This window comes from Mustelus asterias, chromosome 11, assembly GCF_964213995.1.
Source record: "Mustelus asterias chromosome 11, sMusAst1.hap1.1, whole genome shotgun sequence".
In the NCBI taxonomy this organism is placed as follows: Eukaryota; Metazoa; Chordata; class Chondrichthyes; order Carcharhiniformes; family Triakidae; genus Mustelus; species Mustelus asterias.
The window spans coordinates 56,348,925-56,372,445 of NC_135811.1; the positions used below are offsets into that span (position 1 = coordinate 56,348,925).

General features: G+C 41.7%; 1 protein-coding gene across 4 annotated transcripts in view; it reads right to left on the reverse strand.

The window, feature by feature from the left end:
* Positions 1-23,521, reverse strand: part of rhobtb1 (Rho related BTB domain containing 1) — a 95,319-nt gene that overhangs the window by 48,011 nt on the left and 23,787 nt on the right. For 3 of the 4 annotated variants that reach the window (XM_078223624.1, XM_078223622.1, XM_078223623.1), the window contains exons 2-3: positions 3,085-3,286; positions 2,207-2,310 (exon numbers count right to left, since the gene is read on the reverse strand). In XM_078223624.1, coding sequence (XP_078079750.1) covers positions 2,207-2,310; positions 3,085-3,276 — 296 coding nt within the window. In that variant the 5' untranslated portion in view covers positions 3,277-3,286. Of the gene's footprint in view, positions 1-2,206; positions 2,311-3,084; positions 3,287-23,521 lie in introns of those variants that run through there. The other variant, XM_078223625.1, reaches the window with a different exon arrangement.

Here is a 23,521-nt window from a genome sequence, read left to right on the forward strand (position 1 = left end):
TGAGTGTGTGTGTGGGGGGGGGGCGTAAACCATTCATTATTTTTACTGTTAAAGGATAGGAATTGAAACATTTGAATGTTTTAATTCCTATCCTTTAACAGTAAAAAGCATCTCTTTTCAAATTCCTTCTAAAGAACTGTTGCTTCAGGATATATGCTACAAGTACTGAGTTTGTTATATATTTGTTTTACAATATGTTGATGGGGAGACGTCTCTGTGACAACAGGAATGCAGTAAGAAGTCTCACAACACCAGGTTAAAGTCCAACAGGTTTATTTGGTAGCAAATACCATAAGCTTTCGGAGCACTGCTCCTTCGTCAGATGGAGTGGAAATGTGCTCCACATTTCCACTCCATCTGACGAAGGAGCAGTGCTCCGAAAGCTTATGGTATTTGCTACCAAATAAACCTGTTGGACTTTAACCTGGTGTTGTGAGACTTCTTACTGTGTTCACCCCAGTCCAACGCCGGCATCTCCACATCATGACAACAGGAATGAACAGACACTCAAAATGATATGGATGTACTTTGTTCTGTGTGGTCGAAGATTCTCAGAAATGCAAATTTTATTTTTCACTTAAGCCCTGCAAGTCGACACAATCAGCCCAAAATAACCCAAGCAGCTCACATTCATTACTGAGACAAAAGTAGACAGTTGAAATAGATGCAAGTGTAATCTTTCAACAAAAGCTTTGAGTTTAATAGCGTGATCAGATTGTTAGGACAATATTTTCTCTAACAAGAGCAGGTATAATTATTGCCAACTCTTCCATGTGTCAGAGAGCCGCTCTCTCTGCTTTTATTTCTTTCCCACCCAGGCACACTGCTTCAGATTTTTTTTCGAACTGTGATGCGCAGTTTAGTGCTCCGATCGTTCCGGCAGCGCTAAGCCCCGCCCACTGCACGGATCGAACCAGAGCCGGCAAAAAGCGTATGGGCACGCTGGAAAGAGGATTCCGGGCTCGGATCTGTATTACACCCGGATCCAGCCCTTAGACTCCTAACGGTAAAATCGGGCCCATCGTGTGAACTCTTATCTCTCCTCTTTTGCCTAACTGCAGCCAGCTAATTTGAAAAATTAACCGTTGCAACTTCAAATCCTTACAATCTCTCCATTTCCTGTCAGTTCGCATACTGTTGTCCTTTGTTTTTTTCACTACCTCAACTGGATAACTTTTGTATATGAAGCATTTTTTCATCTTTCACAAGCTGCTTTTTTTAAAAAAGGAATCATCTCACAGCTATTTTTGTATTTGTATTTCTCAAATGTTCTCCACTCGAGTATCATCAAAGGCCTTAAATGCCTTCTCATTTAATTCTGCTAGAATGTTTGCCCATAATAATATGCTCTTTTCCTATTTTCAGATGCTGACTGACTTATCATGTATTTTTTTTATAATTATTACAGATTTCACTATGCTTAAAGAACTGATAAGATCAGCGTTAAATATTCTGCTGCACGAAAGTCTAGAAACATGCAACAAAATCACATACTTTTGTTTTGAAGAGGAACAATGAGTTCATGATGGTCAATTATCTTAAATTTTGAAAAATACTTTCTTGGGGTTTTTTAAAGTGCAGTTGTGTAAACTAGAGGAAAATGTTTTACAGAATTAATCCCCTTACTTCCACGCCTTACATTGCAATCCCACAAAAATGTTTATAATCAGCAACTAAAATGTTAGGATAGCACTGGCAAGCAAAAAGGGGTTGGAAATGAAGTTGTATTTCCACCCCAATAAACAATTAGCAAACATATGATGGCAAATCATACATCCTTCTAGACAAGTCAAAATCAATTTTTTCTTGACTGGGAGAAAGAACACCAAGCAATTCACAAATTTTGATAAAGGCTAATAGTTTGTAGAATTAGAAGATCTAACAATTATCTGCTGATTCCAACATTTTATATTAATTTCTGCAGCAGCTTGTATAACGGTTGTTCTTAAAAATCTCATTTTGTAATATGCAGCTCTGTATTCCATTGTGAAATTTACTAAACCTTAACATAAAAATTCAAAATTTTTAATATTGGTATAGACCATTTATACAATTTATACAATATTCATCTTGCACTTGAGGATTTATCAAACTCATTTTCCATTATAAGATTCTAATGGATGTTTAATGCAAGATTGAAAAACACATACAAAAACACACTGTCTGTGCATATGTGGTTTTTCCCTCCCACTTATATTTTGTTTACCTGCCATATGCAAAACGCCTGTCCTTATGGTGGTCACCAAACGTATCCCATAGCCTGAGTGATATGCTAACTTCATCTACAACATCGCGGGAACGTTCGAGCACCTAAACATAACCAACATTTAATGTAATCAATGGAAACAATAAGTTCACTTATGTAATTTTCCCTAACAAACTTTAGAGCATTACATTAATGTCACCGAGAGGCAGTTATTCAAACATATCACCCGCATTTCACAAAATCACAAGGGACATAATTACAATGCTACAGTTGTAACTGAGCAAAGAAAACAGGATTCATTAGTTTGAGGTTAAAATGTACTGCTTGATTACTCCAGTTTGCGTATCTTTTAAAAGCAGTGTAACCAAACGTTTATCAAATGCAGGATTAAGAGACATTAGTGAAGTGCCACATTATTTTCAAATAGTCCATTTAGTTAAATTAACATTTTCAGGGCTCATCTCATTAAATTTAAAAATGTTCAAATCTTTAAAACATTGAAAAGTATGTTTTTAATCACCTGTGGATTTTCATTTCCAGTTTCTCAATTTAAACCCAAACCTTAACATCTTCAATTCAAAGTGAGTTATACACTATATAATTTTAAAACTGTTTTTTATTAGATTCAGAAATCCATGACTGAGACTAAGATACACAAGAACCATGTTTGAAAAATATGAAATAAATGCCCTATTCAAGAAAATATTTGTTTTCTGAATGACAGTCTTGTTCAGTCCTGAGAACTCAAACAAGAATCAAGCAAAAATGAATAACTACACTGGAGTATATTCAAAGCATAATCTTGTGGGGCTTTACATATTGTATATCTTTAATATTTGTAAGATTTCAGCTACATTTTTTGAAAAAGAAAATCTTACCTCTTGACAGACACGATACTGATCAATTGCCCAGACAGTGGGTACATGGGTGGACAGCAGCTGGTACTGTGTCAAGGTGGTATTGCATGCTCTTGCACAGATGAGTCGAGTCTTTCCCACAGCATTGTCCCCGACAACAACACACTTGATAGTTTCAACATTTGGCCTTTCATAATCCATAGCAGTGTCCATTTACAGTAAACTGCATAGGAACAAACAAAGGAATGTTGAGAACTTACATAACTACATTTCAACAAGAGCTACTTCATTGAGTAAAACGACCAGAACACAGCAAATGCTATCTAATTTGGAGACGATTAAACCTCACTCTATTTATACTGTGGCTTGTATTAATCATAGGCAAATGTTGCAACTACTCTGGTATTTTTCAGTGCATTCAAGCCAAATCCTGCCAGTATATCTCGTCTTTATAAAAACAAGTCAGTCATACACAAACAAAACTCCATTGTTTAACTAGGCTGGATTACTCGTCTTCCTGGAAGTGGAAAAGGCCAGATCTTGCTGACCAAAACTTGTAATCTCTGTTTATATCAGTCTACAGGTTTGATGGTTTTGTGTTGGGAGTGAAAACACAGGACAAAAGTGGAAACCTCTTCCAGCTCGTCTCAGAAGCAGTAACTTTCATGTAAAAGGCACACAATAATCAGAACCTGCAACCACATTCATGGCAAATAACTGCAACTTGAATCATTTTCACATGGGTGGGTGAGGACAAATTACAACCACGAGTCACGCATTCTTTACCTGGAAAATGACTAAGCTGCTATTCAGCAGGGGTGGGACACCTCATGCCCAAGGAAAACCTGTGAAGAGAACAGTCTACCAATGCTTAAGTATGCAATTTGGAGTGCTGTACCTGTTGAACAACCCCATCAGCAACTTTTGGGTACAAATTGACAATGTGTGTCCTATACATAGTCTGCACAATTGTACCAGCTGTTGAGCATTCGAACCAGCGGTCCAATGAACTAATGGAGGTCATTTGAAAAAAGAAAGCAAACAAATTTTTCATATACTGCTCGGCTCAGAAGGACCTAAAGAAGGGCCTAAAGGGAAACTCCAAGAACATCAAGCTAATTGCTGATTCTTGAGACCACTCCCAGGATTTTCCCCCAACCCCATGCATATTGGTCAGCTCAGCATGGAGACTAGCCACTTCCCTGCCTTCTTGCAATCAATCAGTTGATGTTGGGTTCCAGCAGCTTAATGGCAGCCTGGGATTCAAACCATAGAATCCCGAACGCAGAGGAGACCATTCAGCCCATCGAGTCTGCACCAACTCCCAAAACAGCATTTTACATGCAAACTCCACACAGTCACCTAAGGCCAGAATCGAACCCAGGTCCCTGTGAGCCAGCATTGCTAAATGCTGCACCATGTTGCTGCCCAAGTCAGGCTCGAGACTGACTGCCTGTGGTGTTCAGCCAACATTGCACCCATCTCAGATGGAAAACAAAAACACCCTAATGTTCTTTTGTACTAAGAGGTCGCTCATGACATTACTTGGGTGAATCTGGGGAAATATTAATTATAAAAATAGGAGTGTTACATCACACAACACAAAGTTCTATCTTTTTCAGCATTAATCTAGACAAAAAATATTGCTCTGCTAAACATTTGCTCCTTTCCAAATAGTTTGTTGCATCACTCTTTCAATTCTCATCAACAATTTAGCACCTCTAATGTAGAAAACATCCCAGAGGTACTTCACAGAGGCCTTGTGGAAAACTAGATGCCAAGAAAGAGAGAGCTTATCAAAATAATTAAAACTTTGTTCAAAGAGATGAGTTTGAAGAAGGGTCCTAAAGAAGCAAGAGGAATTTGGAGGGAGAATGCTGGAAAAAAAATTGATCTATGCAGCTGGATGCATTTCACGAATTGAGAGTCAATGAGCGTAGAAGATTGAGGGGAGATTTGATAGAGGTGTATAAGATTTTGATGGGTATAGAGTGAATGCAAGCAGGCTTTTTCCGCTGAGGCTAGGGGAGAAAAAAACCAGAGGGCATGGGTTAAGGGTGAAAGGAGAAAAGTTTAAAGGGAATATTAGGGGGGGCTTCTTCACGCAGAGAGTGGTGGGAGTGTGGAACGAGCTGCCGGATAAAGTGGTAAATGCGGGGTCACTTTTAACATTTAAGAAAAACTTGGACGGGTTCATGGATGAGAGGGGTGTGGAGGGATATGGTCCAAGTGCAGGTCAGTGGGACTAGGCATAAAATGGTTCGGCACAGACAAGAAAGGCCAAAAGGCCTGTTTCTGAGCTGTAATTTTCTATGGTTTCTATGGTTCTATGAAAGAATGCACAAGAGGCAACAGTCATGGAAACAGACAACTTGAGGGAAGTGGTCACAAAAGTAGGGAGGGGCATGAATGACATTTGAACAATTTAAAGACAAAGGCAAGAATGTTATACTCATGATATTAGTGGACTAAAAGTTAATGCAAGTCAGGTAGGATGAGGTGGTGACGGACAAATTAGTTTTATCGGGTGTTACAAAAATAAAAAGAGATCATCTTTGTAATGAAAAGGATAGGGAATGGAATCTTAGCTCAGTCTGATTAAGCCTGAGACGATGAGCAGCATGGCAGTCGATGAAGTCTGTGACAGTGCCAAAAACAATGGCTTCAGTCTTTCCAAAATTTAGCTGCAGAAGTTGAACCACATTAAAATACTACATATCAGACTGCAAAACAGTGCAATAGCAGTGGGATAATCAAGAGTTGGGGAGAAGCATAATCTAAAGGTATTAGCATCATGGTAAACCGATGCTTGCAGATGCTGTTGCAGGAAGAGGAAAGGTTTCACAATGACCACTTCTGTACTGTCAATAATTCACTGTAACATGGAAAGAGGAGAAGTACATGAATGGACAACGTTCATTGTTTCCGGTCAAAAACTGCTTCTTATAAAGTTCATGCTTCTCACTATCCTGATGTTTCCATACTTATGCTATCAAAATTTCAAAAATATGATTTGTATTTCCCTTTGTATTAGCAATAATATTCCAACACTTTTGAATGTGGAACAGAAAGTTTTGTGGGGAGTGGTATGCACGACGTGGAGTGGTGTTGTTGCACTTGGAAATACCAGTCTTAGTGAGAAACTGTTGTTAAAAAAAAACCCAAGACATTTTAGACACAAATGCAAACTGAGAGCTGTAGGTTGCTATCTCTTCAGCTGAAGGCATTGGCTTTGGGAAACAACATGTATTAAAAATTGAAATTATGAATTTGCCTCTGAAACAGAATGCAAGAGGCAGTTAAAAACAGAAAATGGTATTTTAAATCATTTTGTTCGAGGTTCTCAAAAATTTTTACATCTTTATATTATGTTAAAATGGTAAATCTTTAATGGAGGAACAAAACAGACAAAATATTCAAAGAGATTCGAGCTATTTCTTGGTTTCAGCTTTTTTAATGAACAGGGAGGTTGTCTCATTTGATTGCTTGCTGTTTTTATATGCTTTTTGCCGGAAATTTATTTAACTGTTTTTCTCTCATCCAACTGGTATACACAGCCTACCACATTTGGCATTTGTTGCTACTTCTGAGTGCATTTCAGACGCAAGTGTGATGCTAAATTTACACATAGAAAACGTAACACTCAAGTGTGGCAGGCAAAGTACTTCCTTAATACATATGATCAAAAAGGTGGCAGGCTAGACAGAAGTGCTGAAATTTAAACAAATTCCAAAAATGGCCCATTAAAATTATTTCTCCAATTATGAAAAGCATTAAGTTGTGTTCATTTTATGAATCAATCAATTTAATATTGCTAAATGTTCCCATAATTTTCAAAGTGTTATGTAAAGGGGGATGCTGGTTTGAGGCAGTGTGAGAGCAGGCATTTTTGCATAATTTCTCCTGCAATGTATGTATTAAAGTTCTGCTCCAGTGACATCAATAAGAATAGTGGATTGTGGCAGCATTCATCATCCATGGCGTCACCAAAGTTAGCTTTATGGTGCCACAGTGGGAGATATGCTACACAAAACTACCTACCCTAGCAGCTCTAGAGCAAACAAGGAGTAGTTGAGATACATTGGCATAGAAATAAAAATATTTGCCATACTTCTCACCAGTCTGGGTTGAATATGAACCCAGGTCACAGGTGTGAAAGAAAGTTGTACTAACACAGATTAAATGGAAAAACTGATCTGTTGCCCAACACCCTCACCTTGAAGGGTACAAAAATTCACCTACAAAAAAAAAACAAACAACAGTTGTGTGTGGGGTATAAATAAGAAACTTGACTGGAAGCAGTGGTTTACTCGGATAAAAACTACACACAGCTCATCAGATAATTCACCAGGACAGCAGAAGAGTTTTTTGTATAATCTTTTGGCTGGTTTATTTCCCAGCGAGCCATTGGTTCTTACCACATACCCTGTGCTAAATTTTTAATTCATTCCCAAAACCATTATTGCAAACTGGTTACCAGCACATCTCATGACAAAGAAAATTACAAAACTCCTGATATTATAAAGAGTTTTAGCGCTAATACCCGATAATCACGGAATCAGATTTTACTAGGCCGCATACCTGAAACCAAATTGGTGAAGAGAAAAAAAGCGGATTAAGATTTGGTGCAGAACTCAGTACATTCTATCAGTAAACACTGATGATTTTGTAATGATGAAATAACTTTATTAGTACGAGAAAATGGTCAACCTGAGGGTTACATATTCCAATACCCTTTGCAGGAAAGGTGTTTTCTAAGTTTTCTCTCGCCAGGCCTAGCACTGATTTTAACAATGTTCTCTCATCTAAGACTCCCCCAGCGGGGTTCTACTAATTCTTTCAAAATCTTAAAAACCACAATCAAATCAGTCATTAGCTTTCAATAGTTCAGGGACTATAAACCAATTTTATGCAATTCTTCCACTTAATCTAATCCTTGGAGCCCGGTAGCATTCTGGTGAATCTGAATTACTCCTTCCAAGGCCAATATATCCCAAGATGCAGATAAGAAGCCTCTGACCTCGCCCGCAGCTGGGATTCTCTAGTCCCCCTGAAGTGAGTGGAGTTTTGGTTGTGCTAAGTTCTCCGTTCTTGATGGCAATAGTAGCAGGGCGAACGAGAGCTGAAAATCCCAGTCCTGGTGTATAGAGCTGCACACAGTACACCAGATGCAGTCAAACCAGAGCTTTGAGTAATTAGAACAAAATTCTAACTCTTCATATTCTAGTCTAGAGTTGTCAGACTGACAGCCCATGGGCCAGATTCTGACCGAGCCATCTGGACTTGGCCTGCCAAACTTATTGGACGTACAACTGACTCATGGTTGATAAAAGCTATAAAGCTGCTCACCCAATCACAGGCTGGCTTATCCTTGCATGAGCTGCTGTTGGGTTCAGTGGATGCAACTGGGAGAGGTTGGAGAGAGGCCGGGGGGGGGGGGGGGGGGGGGGGGGGGGGGGGGGCTAAAGTGATAGGGGATTCAATGGCTCCCGGGTGGTATGTTGCTTCCCTGGTGTCAGGGCCCAGGATGTCACGGAGCGGCTGCAGGATATTCTAGGGTGGGAAGGTGAACATCCAGTGGTCGTGGTCCACATTGATTCCAAAGACATAGGTAACTAAGGGATGCAGAGTTGCAAGATGAGTACAGGAAGTTAGGAGATAAATTTAAATGCAGGACCTCAAATGTAGTAATCTCAGGATTACTCATAGTTCCACTCACTAGTGAGAACAAAAATAAGAGGCCACTTAGCTTGGCTGGAAAGATGGTGTAACTGGGAGGGGTTCAGATTATTGAGGCACTGGGAACAGTTCTGGGGAAGGACGGACCTTACAAACTGGACAGACTGCCCCTAGGCAGAGTTGGGACCAATGTCCTTTTGGGGGCTTTTGCTAGTTCTAGTGTGGCAGGGGAATGACATCCCAGAATTAGGATCAGATAGGTCAGATTCAGATCAGGAAAATGGACGTAGAATATCAGCTAGTGATGTAGAAGATGTAGTGATAGTCTTGGAATTACAGGAGGAGCAAAGTTTAATAAGTGTCCAGCAAGGGAAATTGACATGGTTAAATTGTTTATACTTCAATGCAAGGAGTATTACAAACAAGGTAGATGAGTTAAGGGCACAGGTAGACACATAGCAGCAGGATGTCATTGCTATAACAGAAACCTGGCTAAAGGAGGGGCAAAATTGGCAGTTCAATATCCCTGGTTTTAGAATCTTCAGACACGACAGAGTGGGAGATGAAAGGAAGGGGAGTAGCACTAATGTTTAAAGAATCAATTCCAGTTGTGAGAAGGGTCATCAAACGAGGCTCTATGGGTTGAGCTTAGAAATAAAAAAGGGCAGTCACACTACTGGGAGTATACCACAGACCCCCAAATAATGAAAGGAAGATAGGAGAACAAACATGTAGGCAAATTTCTGCTGTAACAAGAGGACAATAATAGGAGACATTAACTATCCCAATATCAATTGGAATTCAAACAATATAAGGGACACGAAGGGAGAAAAACTCATGCAGTGTCCAGGAATTTTTTTTTCAAACAATTCGTGACAAAGCCAATGAAAGGAGAAGCAAGTCGGCACGGTGGCACAGTGGTTAGCACTGCTGCCTCATAGCACCAGGGATCTGGATTCGATTCCCAACTTAGGTCACTGTCTGTGTGGAGTTTGCACGTTCTCTCTGTGTCTGTGTAGGTTTCCTCCGGGTGCTCTGGTTTCCTCCCACAGTCCAAAGATGTGCGGGTTAGGTGGATTAGGCATGCTAAATTGCCCCTTAGTGTCAGGGGGACTAGCTAGGGTAAATGCATGGGGATGGGGCCTGGGTGGGATTGTGGTCAGTGCAGACTCAATGGACCAAATGGCCTCCTTCTGCACTGTAGGATTCTATGATTCTAAGTCTAGACTTAGTCTTGGGGAACAAAGAAAGGCAGTGGGTGAAGTGACAGTTGGCGACCAGAACACAGATAGTGATAAACAAATCAGTTAGATTTAGCACTACAGTGATAAAGCAGGGGTAAAAGTTTTCATAGAAACCCTACAGTGCAGAAGGAGGCCATTCGGCCCAGAGTCTGCACCGACAACAATCCCACCCAGGCCCTATCCCCATAACCCCATATATTTGCCCTCCTAATTCCGCTGACACTAAGAGGCAATTTAGCATGGCCAATCTACCTACCCTGCACATCTTTGGACTGTGGAAGGAAACTGGAGCACCCAGAGGAAACCCATTGCAGAAAACATGCAAACTCCACGCAGTCACTCGAGGCCAGAATCGAACCCAGGTTCCTGACACTGTGAGGCAGCAGTGCTAATCACTGTGCCACCATGCAAAAGATTTTGAACTGGGGAAAAGCAAATGTTTCAGGGACGAGAAGGGACTTGACTGAGGTGGACTGGACAGCACAGTGGGAAGGATTAAAAAGCAAGATCCTAAATGTACAAGGTGGACACATCCCCTCCAAATATTAGAGTGATACTGCCAAATCTAGACTCCCCTGGCTGTCAAGAGGAAGACACAGTAAGAGTTTTAACAACAACCCAGGTTAAAGTCCAACAGGTTTATTTGGTAGCAAACACCATTACCTTTCGGAGCGCTGCTCCTTCATCAGATGGAGTGGAAATGTGCTCTCACCGCCGCCGCACAAGACAGCGCAGAGTCGCTGAGCAGAAACTGACAGCCAAGTTCCGCACACAAGGACGGCCTAAACCGGGATCTTGGGTTTATGTCACACTATCAGTAACCCCCACAGCTTGCTTTCTGGACTTGCAGAACCTCACTGGCTGTCCTGTCTGGAGACAATACACATTTCTTTAACCTGTGCCTAATGCTCCCTCCACTCACATTGTCTGTATCTTTAAGACCTGGTTGGCTGTAGAGATTCACATTCTAATCAGTATTCTGTAACTTGATTTTGTGTCTCTGTATGCCCTGTTTGAGAGCAGATATCCACTCCATCTGACGAAGGACCAGCGCTCCAAAAGCTAATGGCATTTGCTACCAAATAAACCTGTTGGACTTTTAACTTAATGTTGTTAAAACTCCTACTGCGTTTACCCCAGTCCAACGCCGGCATCACCACATGATGTCAAGAGGAATACAGGGGAAGATCAAACAGGAAAAGAAAACGTACAATCGGCACAAAGAACTAAGCACTGCAGATAGCCTAGACAAATGTAAGAATTGCAGAGAAGTAAAAAAGGAAATAAGGAAATTAGAGAGGGGGCACGAAAAGACATTAGCAAGTAAAGTTAAAGAAAGTCCAAAGATGTTTTATTAATAATACATTAATGCTAGAGGTTAGTTAAGGAAAAAGTGGGACCCATCAGAGACGAAGGAGGGAACGTGTGTGTAGATACAGAAGCTATGGCAAGGGTTTTAAAATGAATATTTTGTCTCCATGTTTACAAAGGAAAGGTATGATGCAGGAATAATAGTCCAGGAGGAACACAGATATTGGACAGGATAATCAGAGAGAAAGTACTCAAAGGGCTGGAATCCTTGATAAGTCACCAGAGCCAGGTGGATTGTTTCTGAAGCTACTGATGGAAATCAGGGAGGAGGTAGCAGATGCTATGAGAATGATTTTCCAATCCTCACTAGATACAGGGGAGGTATTGGAGGACTAGAGGAATGCAAATATAGTTCCATTGTTTAAAAAGGGATCAAAGGAAATGCTGAACAATTATAGGCCAGTTAGTTTTATATCAGTGGTGGGCAAATTAGTAGGATCAATACGGAGAGATAGGATTAACTGTCACATAGAAAGGCATGGAGTAGTCAGGGATTGTACAGCATGCATTGTTAAAGGAAGGTCTTGCCTTTAATTGAATTATTTGAGGAAGTGACAAGATGATGTCCAAAGATGTGCGGGTTAGGTTGATTGGCCATGCTAAAAAATTGCCCCTTAGTGTCCTGAAATGTGTAGGTTAGAGGGATTAGCGGGTAAAATATGTAGGGATATGGGGGTAGGGCCTGGGTGAGATTGTGGTCGGTGCAAACTCGATGGGCCGAATGGCTTCTTTCTGCACTGTAGGGTTTCTATGATTCTATGAAGAGTTGATAAAGGTAGTGCAGTAGATGTTGTGCACATGGATTTTAGCAAGGCATTTGACAAAGTCCCAAATGGCAGATTGGTCAAAAAGTAGAAGCCATGGGATACAGGATAATGTGGCAAACTACATAAAAAGTTGGCTTAGTATGAAGAAACATTGGGTAACGGTCGATGAATATCCTTGTGAATGGAAAGTTGTTTCAAGTGGTGTTCCTCAGGACATGACGTTGGGACCCTTACTGATTGTGTTATATATTAACAATTTGGACGTGAACATGGGGGACATTATTGGGAAATATGCAGACGACACAAAGATTTGCCAAGCAGTGGATAGTATAGAGGACAGCTATAATCTCCAAAACAACATAGATGGGTTGATGGAGTAGACAGCGAAGTGGCAGATGGATTTTAACAGAGAAGTGTGCTGTCATGCATTTAGGGAGTTATTGGGAGCAGACAATAAATGGGAATATATTGAGAGAGTTGGATGTACACCTCTTGGTGTACAAGTACACAGGTCCCTAAAGACAGCAATTCAAGCAGACAAGTTTGTAAAGAAGGCGTTTGGAATGCTGCCCTTCATTGGCAGAGGTATAGAATATAAAAGTAAGGATATAATGTTGGAATTGTATAAAACACTGGTGAGGCCACAACTGGAGTAGTGTGTGCAGTTCTGGTCACCACACTGCAGGAAGGACATAATTGCTCTGGAGATAGTGAAGATTTAAAGAGAAGTTTACGAGAGTGTTGCAAGGTCTAGAAAAGTGTAGCTACGAGGAGAGATTGGATTTTTTGGGGGGGGAGGCACGGTGGCACAGTGGTTAGTACTGCTGCCTCACAGCGCCAGGGACCTGGGTTCAATTCCAGCTTTGGGTCAGTGTGTGGAGTTTGCACATTCTTCCTGTGTCTGTGTGGGTTTCCTCCAGGTGCTCCAGTTTCCTCCCACAGTCCAAAGATATGCAGGTTAGGTTGATTGGCCATGCTGAATTGACCCTAGTGTCAAAGGGATTAGTGGGGTAAATGTGTGAGGCCTAGGTTGGATTGTGGTCGGTGCAGACTCGATGGGCTGAATGGCCTCCTTCTGCACTGTCGGGATTCTATGATGATAAGTGGCACAAAATGTAGAGGGGACATGAGGAAGAACTTTTATTTCAGAGAGGATAGTGGGTATCTGGAATTCGCTGCCCGAGTTGGTGATGGAGGAAGAGACCCTGAACTCTTAAAAAGTACCTGGATCTGCACCTTAAGTGGTGTAAGCCACAAGGCTATGGGCTAGGTGCAGGAAGGTGGGATTAGAAAGAGCACCTGGGTGTCCTCAGGCTGGCATGAACAAGATGGGCCAAATGGACTCCTTCTGTGCGGTAATTTTTCTATGGTTCTACCCACTTACCTAATGTGTCAATATATTTTTGCAATTTTATCTCCCATCTACTGTATTCACTATGCCGCCAATCTTTGTCTCATTGGCATACTTGGGTATATAGTTCTGTGCCACGTTATACAAGCGATTAATATCATGAGGCTCCATCATAGATCCTTGTGGGATACGTTTGTCCCTTACTTCAAATTCCTGCACATTTCTATTATCCCTACTATCTTCTACCACCTAACCAATCTCCTAACCAGGTCAACAACCTTCAATTCCATGGCCAAAACTTTATCTTACAGTCTTTACGTGGAACTTTGTCAAATGCTTTCAGACTCCTTTCCCATAAGAAACAGTCTTCTGCAGGCCCATGATTTAGTAGAACTGGCCTGTTACACACAGTGTAAAGAAAAAAATTCTACACATGCATCCTTCGGATGTATGAAATTGTTTCACAGCCAGTCAAGTATTATTGAAGCAGTCATTGTAGGCAACAACCACTATATGCACAAGGTTCCACAAGCTACAGTAAGACAATGATCAGAGCATCAGAAGGATCTCTGCTCTCCTTCAAACAGCAATATGGGATCTTTTACATTCACCCAAGAATGTATCATCTAAAGACAGTTCCCCTGATTGCAGCATTGGAGTGTCAATCTAGATATGTGCTCAAGTCTCTGGAGTGGGACTTAAATCCATAATCTTCAGACTCAGGGACGCGTGTACATCCAAGAAACCGAATCCGACACACAATTCTTAACAACTAGCAAGTTTGCTGCCAATTGTACCCCCATTTCCTGGTTATTGCAAATTTTCTGAAAGTGCGTGCAGAAGATAGATGAGCAGGACTGTGTTCCAATTGTAACAGTTTCAACTGCCCAATCATAATTCACCGGCAGGGTGGCAAAGTGGTTAGCACTGCTGTCTCAACACCAGGGACCCGGGCTCAATTTCAGCCTTGGGCAACTGATTGTATGGAATTTGCATGCTCTCCCTGGGTCTGTGAGAGTTTCCTCTGGGTACTCCGGTTTCCTCCCACAGTCTAAAGCTGAGCAGGTTAGGTGGATTGGCCATGCTAAATTGTCCCTTAGTGCCCCAAAATGTGTAGATTGGGGGAATTAGTAGGGTAAATACATGGGGTTATGGGATATGGCCTATGTCAGAGAGTTAGTGCAAACTCAATGAGCCGAATGGCCGCCTCCTGCACTGTAGACATTCTACGATCCTATTTTGTGATTCTTCTTTCCTACACCAAGTAGCAGCAGGCTAGATCCTATTCTTGTAATGTAGAAGCAATGAAAATTCTCTGATCTTTCTCCATCCTACTATTGCGCAGGCAAGGTCCAACAGCACTGACAAATTTCAGAAAGCTTTTGATACAAGTCCCACGTAAGAGGCTAGTGTACAAGACTAAAGCATATGGGATTGGGAGCAATATATTGGCATGGATTGAGAATTAGTTAGCAGACAGGAAAAAGTATGTAGCAATAAATGGGTCTTTTTCGGAGTGGCAGACAGTGACTAGTGGGGTACTTTAGGAGTCAGTGCTCGAGTCCCAGCTATTCACAATGCCTCAATGATTTGGATAAGGGAATCAAATGTAATACTTCCAAGTTTGCTGATGACACAAAGCTAGGTGGGAACGTGAGTGTTGAAGAGGCTTTAAGGTGATTTAGACAAGTTGAGTGAATGGGCAACACATAGCAGATGTGAAGTTATCCACTTTGATAGGTAAAGCAGAATGACAGAGTATTATTTAAATGGTGATAGGTTGGGAAACATTAATGTATAAGGGGCCTGGGTGTCCTTGTACACCAGTCACTGAAAGAAAGCAGGTATTGTGTATAGCAAGCAGTTAGGAAGGTAAATAGTATGTTGTCCTTCATTGCAGGGTGATTTAAGTACAGGAGCAAGGATGTCTTACTGTAGTTTTACAGGGCCTTGGTGAGACGACACCTGGAGTATTGTGTGCAATTTTGGTGAAAGTATATACTTGCCAGAGAGAGAGTGCAACAAAGGTTCACCAGACTGATTCCTGGGGTGGCAGGATTGGCATATGAAGAGAGATTGAGTTGACTAGGCCTGTGTTCACTAGAGTTTAGAAGAATGAGAGGGGATCTCATACAAACATACAAAATTCTAACAGGGCTGGACAGACTGAATTCAGGGATGTTGTTTCTTCTAGCTGGAGGGAGGGGGGGTGGGTGGGGGGGGAAGAGAGGAGGTCGAGAACAAGGGGTGGGGGGGGGGGGGGGAGAAGAGAGGAGGTCGAGAACAAGGGGTTACAGTCTCATGCTATAGGGTAGACCATTTAGGAGTGAAGTGAGGAGGAATTTCTTCACAAGGAGGATGGTGAACTTGTGGACCACTGCAGAAGGCTTGGGAGCCAAGTCACTGAATATGTTTAAGAAGGAAATAGGTAGATTTCTGGACACTAAAAGCATCAAGGGTATGGGCAGAGAGCAATAGTATGGCGTTGAGATAGAGCATCAGCCATGATCGTACTGAATGGTAGAGCATGCTCGAGGGACCAAATAGCCTATTCCTACTCCTATTTTCCATGTTTCTATTATACTTTAACAGTGACAAGAGGAGAAAGTTACACTATATTGCCCTTTTTGGCTACCCAGAACTTTTTCCTTGAAGTGTGTACCAAGATATCCCATTGTCCAACCATGATATACCTTCATTTCATTTTCAAAAAGCCCTGTTTAGTTGAGGGCAGGCAATCTATAGTTCCAGCAGAAAGAAGTTGGCAGTGATTGTATAAATAGAAACCAACAGTTCAGTGGGTGAATGCATTCCATAGTGTGGCACTTTGCCAGGTTCAATCTCCACTGGTTTAGCCAAACTCAGTTATAAAACAGTGGGGTGGGGGGTGCTATGATTAGTTTGGACCACTTGGCTAGGGAAGGGGTAAAAAGATACAGATTTTTCACTTATTATATTCCAGTGACTTCTGCTGGAAACTGCAGGTGAAAGGACAGGATCAAAGCTTGGCTACTGTGCCACAGAATAATGTGCAGACATATACTGGCTTAGCTACTTAGACATGGTACTACAGGGGCTGTACCTCCTGTAAAACTGCTTCCCTGTACATTATATTACCTTTAATACAGGAGGGAAGAAAATATTGCAAAAACATTAAAGGCTAACAAATTTCAGGAATTATTTGCATGTGGCACACACATCACCAAAAATGTTTACTTTTTAACATCTGTGAGAGTATGAAACTTGAGTTACTATTATTGCCAATGTTAGCAGTGAAAAAATAGTTCTGACTGTTTCATTGCCAGAATTCAATGTTTATAAATTAACTGAGAGTAGGGTCAGGGTGTTTTCTTGGGAACTGCTATTGCGTGTATTAACTCTAAGGATTCTTATAACATACACCATTTGCTTCAAGGACAATGCAAACTTTTGGTCCCTTGATGTTACCACAAATCTCAAAGAGAAATAACTTTTAAAAACTTCACATTAATTTGATTTCATTTACAACCTTAGCCATGCTTGAAAGAAAACACAATACTTGATGAAAAGTCACACTATAATATTATTATAGAAATGTTTTTCAGGGTAATTATTTAATCTGGGGGTCTGGATAGCTCAGGTTAGCTAGATGGCTAGCGTGTGGTTCAGAAAAGTTCCAATAGCACGAGTTCCATTCCCATTCCGGCTGAGGTAGACTTGGGTTCTGCCCTCTTGCCCTGTCCCCAAGAGTAGAAGGCAATGGCAAACCATTGCTGACAGAACTGCCAAGGAAATGGCTCAGGCTAAACATTAGCAGAAAATGAGTCAAGGACCTGCCTTCAGGCAGGAATATATGAATGAATGGAATTATTTAATGCTATAAATAAGCCAGTAACCTGCTCAATGGGGTCTGCAGATTTGCTCTATAATGTAATATCCAATGGTGCAAAAGACTTTAGAAGTGCGTCAGGGCACCAACATGTTTTGCCACTATTCTAGCCCCTCCCGAATACGAGTTTGACAAAATAATGTTATAATGTTTCAATAATAGCTGCAAGCATATTACCTGCACCATGGAATTCATCATGAAAACAAAGGATTAATTCACATACAGGGCGGAATTTTACAAGAATGATTCTAAGCATTCAGCTAGCAAGAAAATGGAACAGTTCCTGATCCATTTTTGGGTGAGTTTTCACGCCCAATCTTACAGACTTAGACATTGAAAAAATGGTCTAGACTGTTTCTAGCTGAGCTGGGTTTAATTTGCCAGCCAGCCTTCAGAGGGAACTACTACGCACGGGCTGATCTCTGATTCTGCATATGCACAATTCCAATAGCAGGGGCCTGACAGACAGAGAGGGAGCTGTCAGGTCCCTGCTGCTGCAGGAAGTCTGAACAAACACACACCCCACCATCTCCCACCCCCTCCCCCCCCCCCCCCCCCGCCTCATAATCATGGTCAGTCGTGAGCCCCACACCGCCCCCACCCTCCCAGACCAATCGCAGCCACCCCCCTTCCGATTGCCTGCAGAGCGGCATTGGCCCCCCTCCCACCCATATTGATCCAATCGCGATGCAGAGTGCGCAGTGCCCTCCCCCCTATTTTACTGGCTCATTCTGTCCATTGATGGGCAGAGAGAGTCGGTAAAATCCCAGCCACAGTCTTAAATATGACACAAGTAGACTTTATTTCACACACCGAAAGTCCCAATATGTGCCCACTGCCACAAATAATCTTTTTCTCAGAATATTGCTGCATAAAGTAGTAGCTTCTACATCTGAAATAGAGATATCAGCTTAGTATTATGTGCCGTACTCAAATGTATAATTGTTAGAATCAGTTATCATAGGACAACCATTTACTGCCTAAAGCAAGGTAGTTGGACAATTTAAACATTTCTCATCATATTATGCTCATCTGTGCATTTGTACTCACCAAGTGGCTTCTGGAAAATTCACTGATGAAAGCTATTTCTGACTAGGTCATGCAGCACATCTACATCAGCATAATCTGCATTGTTAATAATTGACAGGTCATCTTTGAAAACCGTTCCGAGTTTAATATGATCATGTTACATGCAGAATAAGCTACACGTGGAGATATTGTTACAGATTTACAGTATAGATGTACTCCGAGGTCATAAACTGCATGATTGAGACATGGCTCAGTTATTAAAACTCCAAAATTCCATTGGCTTTATAAAACGCCTATTTTCAATTTAAGTAACATGCAAATGTTAATGTTAGGAGAGATGTTGTTAAATAAATTTCCTCTATTTTAAGTGGTATTGATGCATTTGAAGGAAATCAGTTAGTACCTCCATTTAAGTGCCAGTAAATGAATCTCATAAGTGCAATGTCACTTACTAATTTCCACATTTCCTATGAATAGAAATGACTTGTTAAGAGGTATTTTCAGATACATTAACATTACAAGTTTAATGGCTTCACACCAACACTGACGGGCAAGGCAGGTGAACTCAGGGCATTGATGGGGGGTACGTGGGACTGGGATATTATAGCAATTACTGAAACATGGCTAAGGGAGGGACAGGACTGGCACCTTAATGTTCCAGGGTACAGATGCTATAGGAAAGATAGAACAGGAGGTAAGAGAGAAGAGGGAGTTGCACTTTTGATTAGGGAAAGCATCACGGCTGTACTGAGAGGGGATATATCCAAGGGTTCGGCCACTGAGTCTATGTGGGTAGAAATGAGAAATAAGAAGGGGGAAATCACTTTGATAGGGTTTTACTATAGGCCCCCAAATAGTCAGTGGGAAATTGAGGAGCAAATATATAAGGAGATTACAGATAGCTCCAAGAAAAATAGGGTGGTAATAGTCGGAGATTTTAATTTTCCCAACATTGACTGGGACAGCCATAGTATTAGAGGGTTGGATGGAGAGTAATTTGTTGTGTGTATTCAGGAGGAATTTCTCATTCAGTATGTGGATGGCCCAACTAGAGACGGGGCAAAACTTGACCTCCTCTTGGGAAATAAGGAAGGGCAGGTGACAGAAGTGTTAGTGAGGGATCACTTTGGGACCAGTGACCATAATTCTATTAGTTTTAAGAAAGCTTTGGAGAATGATAGGTCTGTCCCAAAAGTAAAAATTCTAAAGTGGGACAAGGCTAATTTTGATGGTATCAGGCTTTCAAAAGTTAATTGGGGGAGTGTGTGGGAAGGCAAAGGGACGTCCGGTAAGTGGCATGCTTTCAAAAGTGTGTTAACCAGGGTTCAGGGTAAACACATTCCTCTTAGAGTGAAGGGCAAGGCTGGCAGAAGTCGGGAACCCTGGATGACTCGGGATATTGAGGCCCTGGTCAAGAAGAAAGAGGCACATGACATGCATAGGCAGCTGGGATCAAGTGAATCTCTTGAAGAGTATAGGGGATGTAGGAGTAGAGTTGAGAGAGAAATCAGGAGGGCAAAAGGGGGACACGAAATTGTTTTGGCAGATAAGGCAAAGGAGAATCCAAAGAGCTTCTACAAATACATAGAGGGCAAAAGAGTAACAACTGAGGGAGTAGGGCCTCTTAAGGATCAACAAGGTCATCTATGTTCAGATCCACAAGAGATGGGTGAGATCCTAAGTGAATATTTCTCATCAGTATTTACTGTTGAGAAAAGCATGGATGTTAGGGAACTTGGGGAAATAAATAGTGATGTCTTGAGGAGTGTACATATAACAGAGAAGGTGGTGCTGGTAGTCTTAAAGCACATCAAAGTAGATAAATCCCCGGGACCTGATGAAGTATATCCCAGGACGTTATGGGAGGCTAGGGAGGAAATTGCAGGTCCCCTAGCCGAGATATTTGAATCATCGATAGTCACGGGTGAGATGCCTGAAGATTGGAGAGTGGCAAATGTTGTGCCTTTGTTTAAAAAGGGCTGCAGGGAAAAGCCTGGGAACTACAGGCCAGTGAGCCTCACATCTGTGGTGGGTAAATTGTTGGAAGCTATTTTGAGAGACAGGATCTACAGGCATTTAGAGATGCAAGGACTGATTAGGGACAGTCAGCATGGCTTTGTGAGTGGAAAATCATGTCTCACAAATTTGATTGAGTTTTTTGAAGGGGTAACCAAGAAGGTAGATGAGGGAAGTGCAGTTGATGTTGTATACATGGACTTTAGCAAGGCCTTTGACAAGGTACCGCATGGTAGGTTGTTGCATAAAGTTAAATCTCATGGGATCCAGGGTGAGGTATCGAAATGGATACAAAATTGGCTTCTTGACAGAAGCCAGAGGGTGGTTGTAGTGAGTTGTTTTTCAAACTGGAGGCTTGTGACCAGCGGTGTGCCTCAGGGATCAGTGCTGGGCCCACTGTTATTTGTCATTTATATTAATGATTTGGGTGAGGATATGGTATGGTTAGTAAGTTTGCAGGTGACACCAAGATTGGTGGCATAGTGGACAGTGAAGAAAGTTATCTCCAATTGCAGTAGAATCTTGACCAATTGGGCCAGTGGGCTAACGAATGGCAGATGGAGTTAAATTTAGACAAATACGAGGTAATGCATTTTGGTAGATTGAACCACGGCAGGACTTACTCAAATAATGGTAGGACGTTGGGGAGAGTTACAGAACAAAGAGATCTCGGGGTACATGTTCATAGCTCCTTGAAAGTGGAGTCACAAGTGGACAGAGTGGTGAAGAAGGCATTTGGCATGCTTGGTTTCATCGGTCAGAACATTGAATACAGGAGTTGGGACGTCTTGTTGAAGCTGTGCAAGACATTGGTAAGGCCACACTTGGAATACTGTGTGCAATTCTGGTCACCCTATTATAGAAAGGATATTATTAAACTAGAACGAGTGCAGAAAAGATTTACTAGGATGCTACCGGGACTTGATGGATTGAGTTATAAGGAGAGGCTGAATAGACTGGGACTTTTTTCTCTGGAGCGAAGGATGCTGAGGGGTGACCTTGTAGAGGTCTATAAAATAATGAGGGGCATAGACAAGGTAGATAGTCAATATCTTTTCCCAAAGGTAGGGGAGTCTAAAACTAGAGGGCATAGGTTTAAGGTGAGAGGGGAGAGATACAAAAGTGTCCAGAGGGGCAATTTTTTCACAGAGGGTGGTGAGTGTCTGGAACAAGCTGCCAGAGATTGTAGTAGAGGCAGGTACAATTTTATCTTTAAAAAGCATTTAGATAGTTACATGGGTACGATGGGTATAGAAGGATATGGGCCAAATGCAGGCAATTAGGATTAGCTTAGGGGTTTTAAAAAAATAAGGGCAGCATGGACAAGTTGGGCCGAAGGACCTGTTTCCATGCTGTAAACCTCTATGATTCTATGCTTTTATAATATGTTATTAAAGCCCAAACTGAATATGGAGCAAAAACAGAGCAAGCCTCTTGCCCAGAGTTTCATTCTGCCTCATAGCCTTGTCTGATTGGGACCAGACTCCAGATTCAGGTTACACTTGCACAAAAGCTGCTTTGCGAGTGCAAAGTAAAGCATTTCAGAAGGGATTACAATTGTAATGTAAAAGCATTTTAAAGCAAAATTAAAATGTGTACTTTAATAGCAAGCAATCCAATGAAGTGGCTAAAACAATCCTTGTGACAATCAGCTGTGGGCTGCAATTATGAGCTATTTAGCTGTTGTAATAATGCTATGGCTGGTGATTTATTGTGCAATACTACTCTAAGATGGAGCAGCTTACAGTAAGGTCACACATACTAAAAATATTCTGGTAACCCAACTGGAAGGAATCAAGGAAGGAAGAAATTTATCATGGGACTAATATCTAGCTCCTCTTACCTCTCTCCCATCCCCCCCACCACCGCTCTGACAATACACCAAGCGCCTGATGCATTATACATAGAAGGAGCTAACAGAAAGGTTAATCTATTAATGACTTAGATTAAGGGACCAAGTGCACTATTTCCAAAGCTAGGTGAGGAAGGCACAAAAAGTCTGCAAAGGAATAAAAATAGGTTAAAAGAGTAAGAAGGTGGATGATGAGTATAATGTGGAAAATGCGACATCATGCACTTTGGTACAGAGAACGGAAAAGCAAATTTTAAAAATTGTGAGAAACTATTAAATGTTGGAGAGTTAACATGCAGGCAGAACATGCAGTAGGACCATAATAACATAGGAATAGGAGTGGACCTCAGTTTTGACAAAGGATCATCTAGACTTGAAACGTCAGCTCTTTTCTCTCCTTACAGATGCTGCCAGACCTGCTGGGATTTTCCAGCGTTTTCTCTTTTGGTTAATAGGAGTAGATCATTTGGCCCTCTTGAGCCTGATCCATCATTCAACATGATCTTTTGCCACAACTCCATTCTCCTGCTCACTCCTCAAAGAAAAAAACCAACATGAAGTTCCCAGAGATGAAAAATCTGTCTATTCCAGCCTTAAACATGCATCACAGGAGCGATTCTCCCAGCCCGCTGCACTGCTCGAGTAGCACAGTGGGCCAGGAGACATCAGCCAGTGGAATTGGTACAGTGCATGGTTACTAGGTAGATTCCTGGGATGCGAAGGTTGTTCTACGATGAGAAGTTGGGTAAATTGGGCCTATATTCTCGGGTTTAGAAGAATGAAAAGTTATGCAATGTGTGCAGCGGGTCCCCCCCACCACCACCACCCCCACCCTTCTGGGCCAACCCTATTCTATTCTATTGCCTGTAACGGGATTCGCAACTGGTGCCTGGCCAATCGTGAGTCGCCCAGGCCCTTTTTGTTTTCGACATAATCAGCCTCATGCCAGAAATCTGCGTGAGGCGATTACCATATTAAAATTCACTGTACCAAAGTGCATGATGTCACATTTTCCACATCATACTCCATCATCCACCTTCTTATTCGCTTAACTTACTTATATTCCTTTGCAGACTGTGTCTTCCTCACAGCTTATTTTCTCACTTAGCTTTGGCAATAGAGCACTTGGTCCCTTCATCTATGTCATTAATAGATTGACCTGTTATCTCCATATGGATTAAAGCTGGTCCCCATCAACAGGGACCAGGTGTGATCACCCCACTGGTGGGGATGGAGGCCATTGAGGCCCCCACAGGAGGCCAGTGTGGCACCGCCCACCAG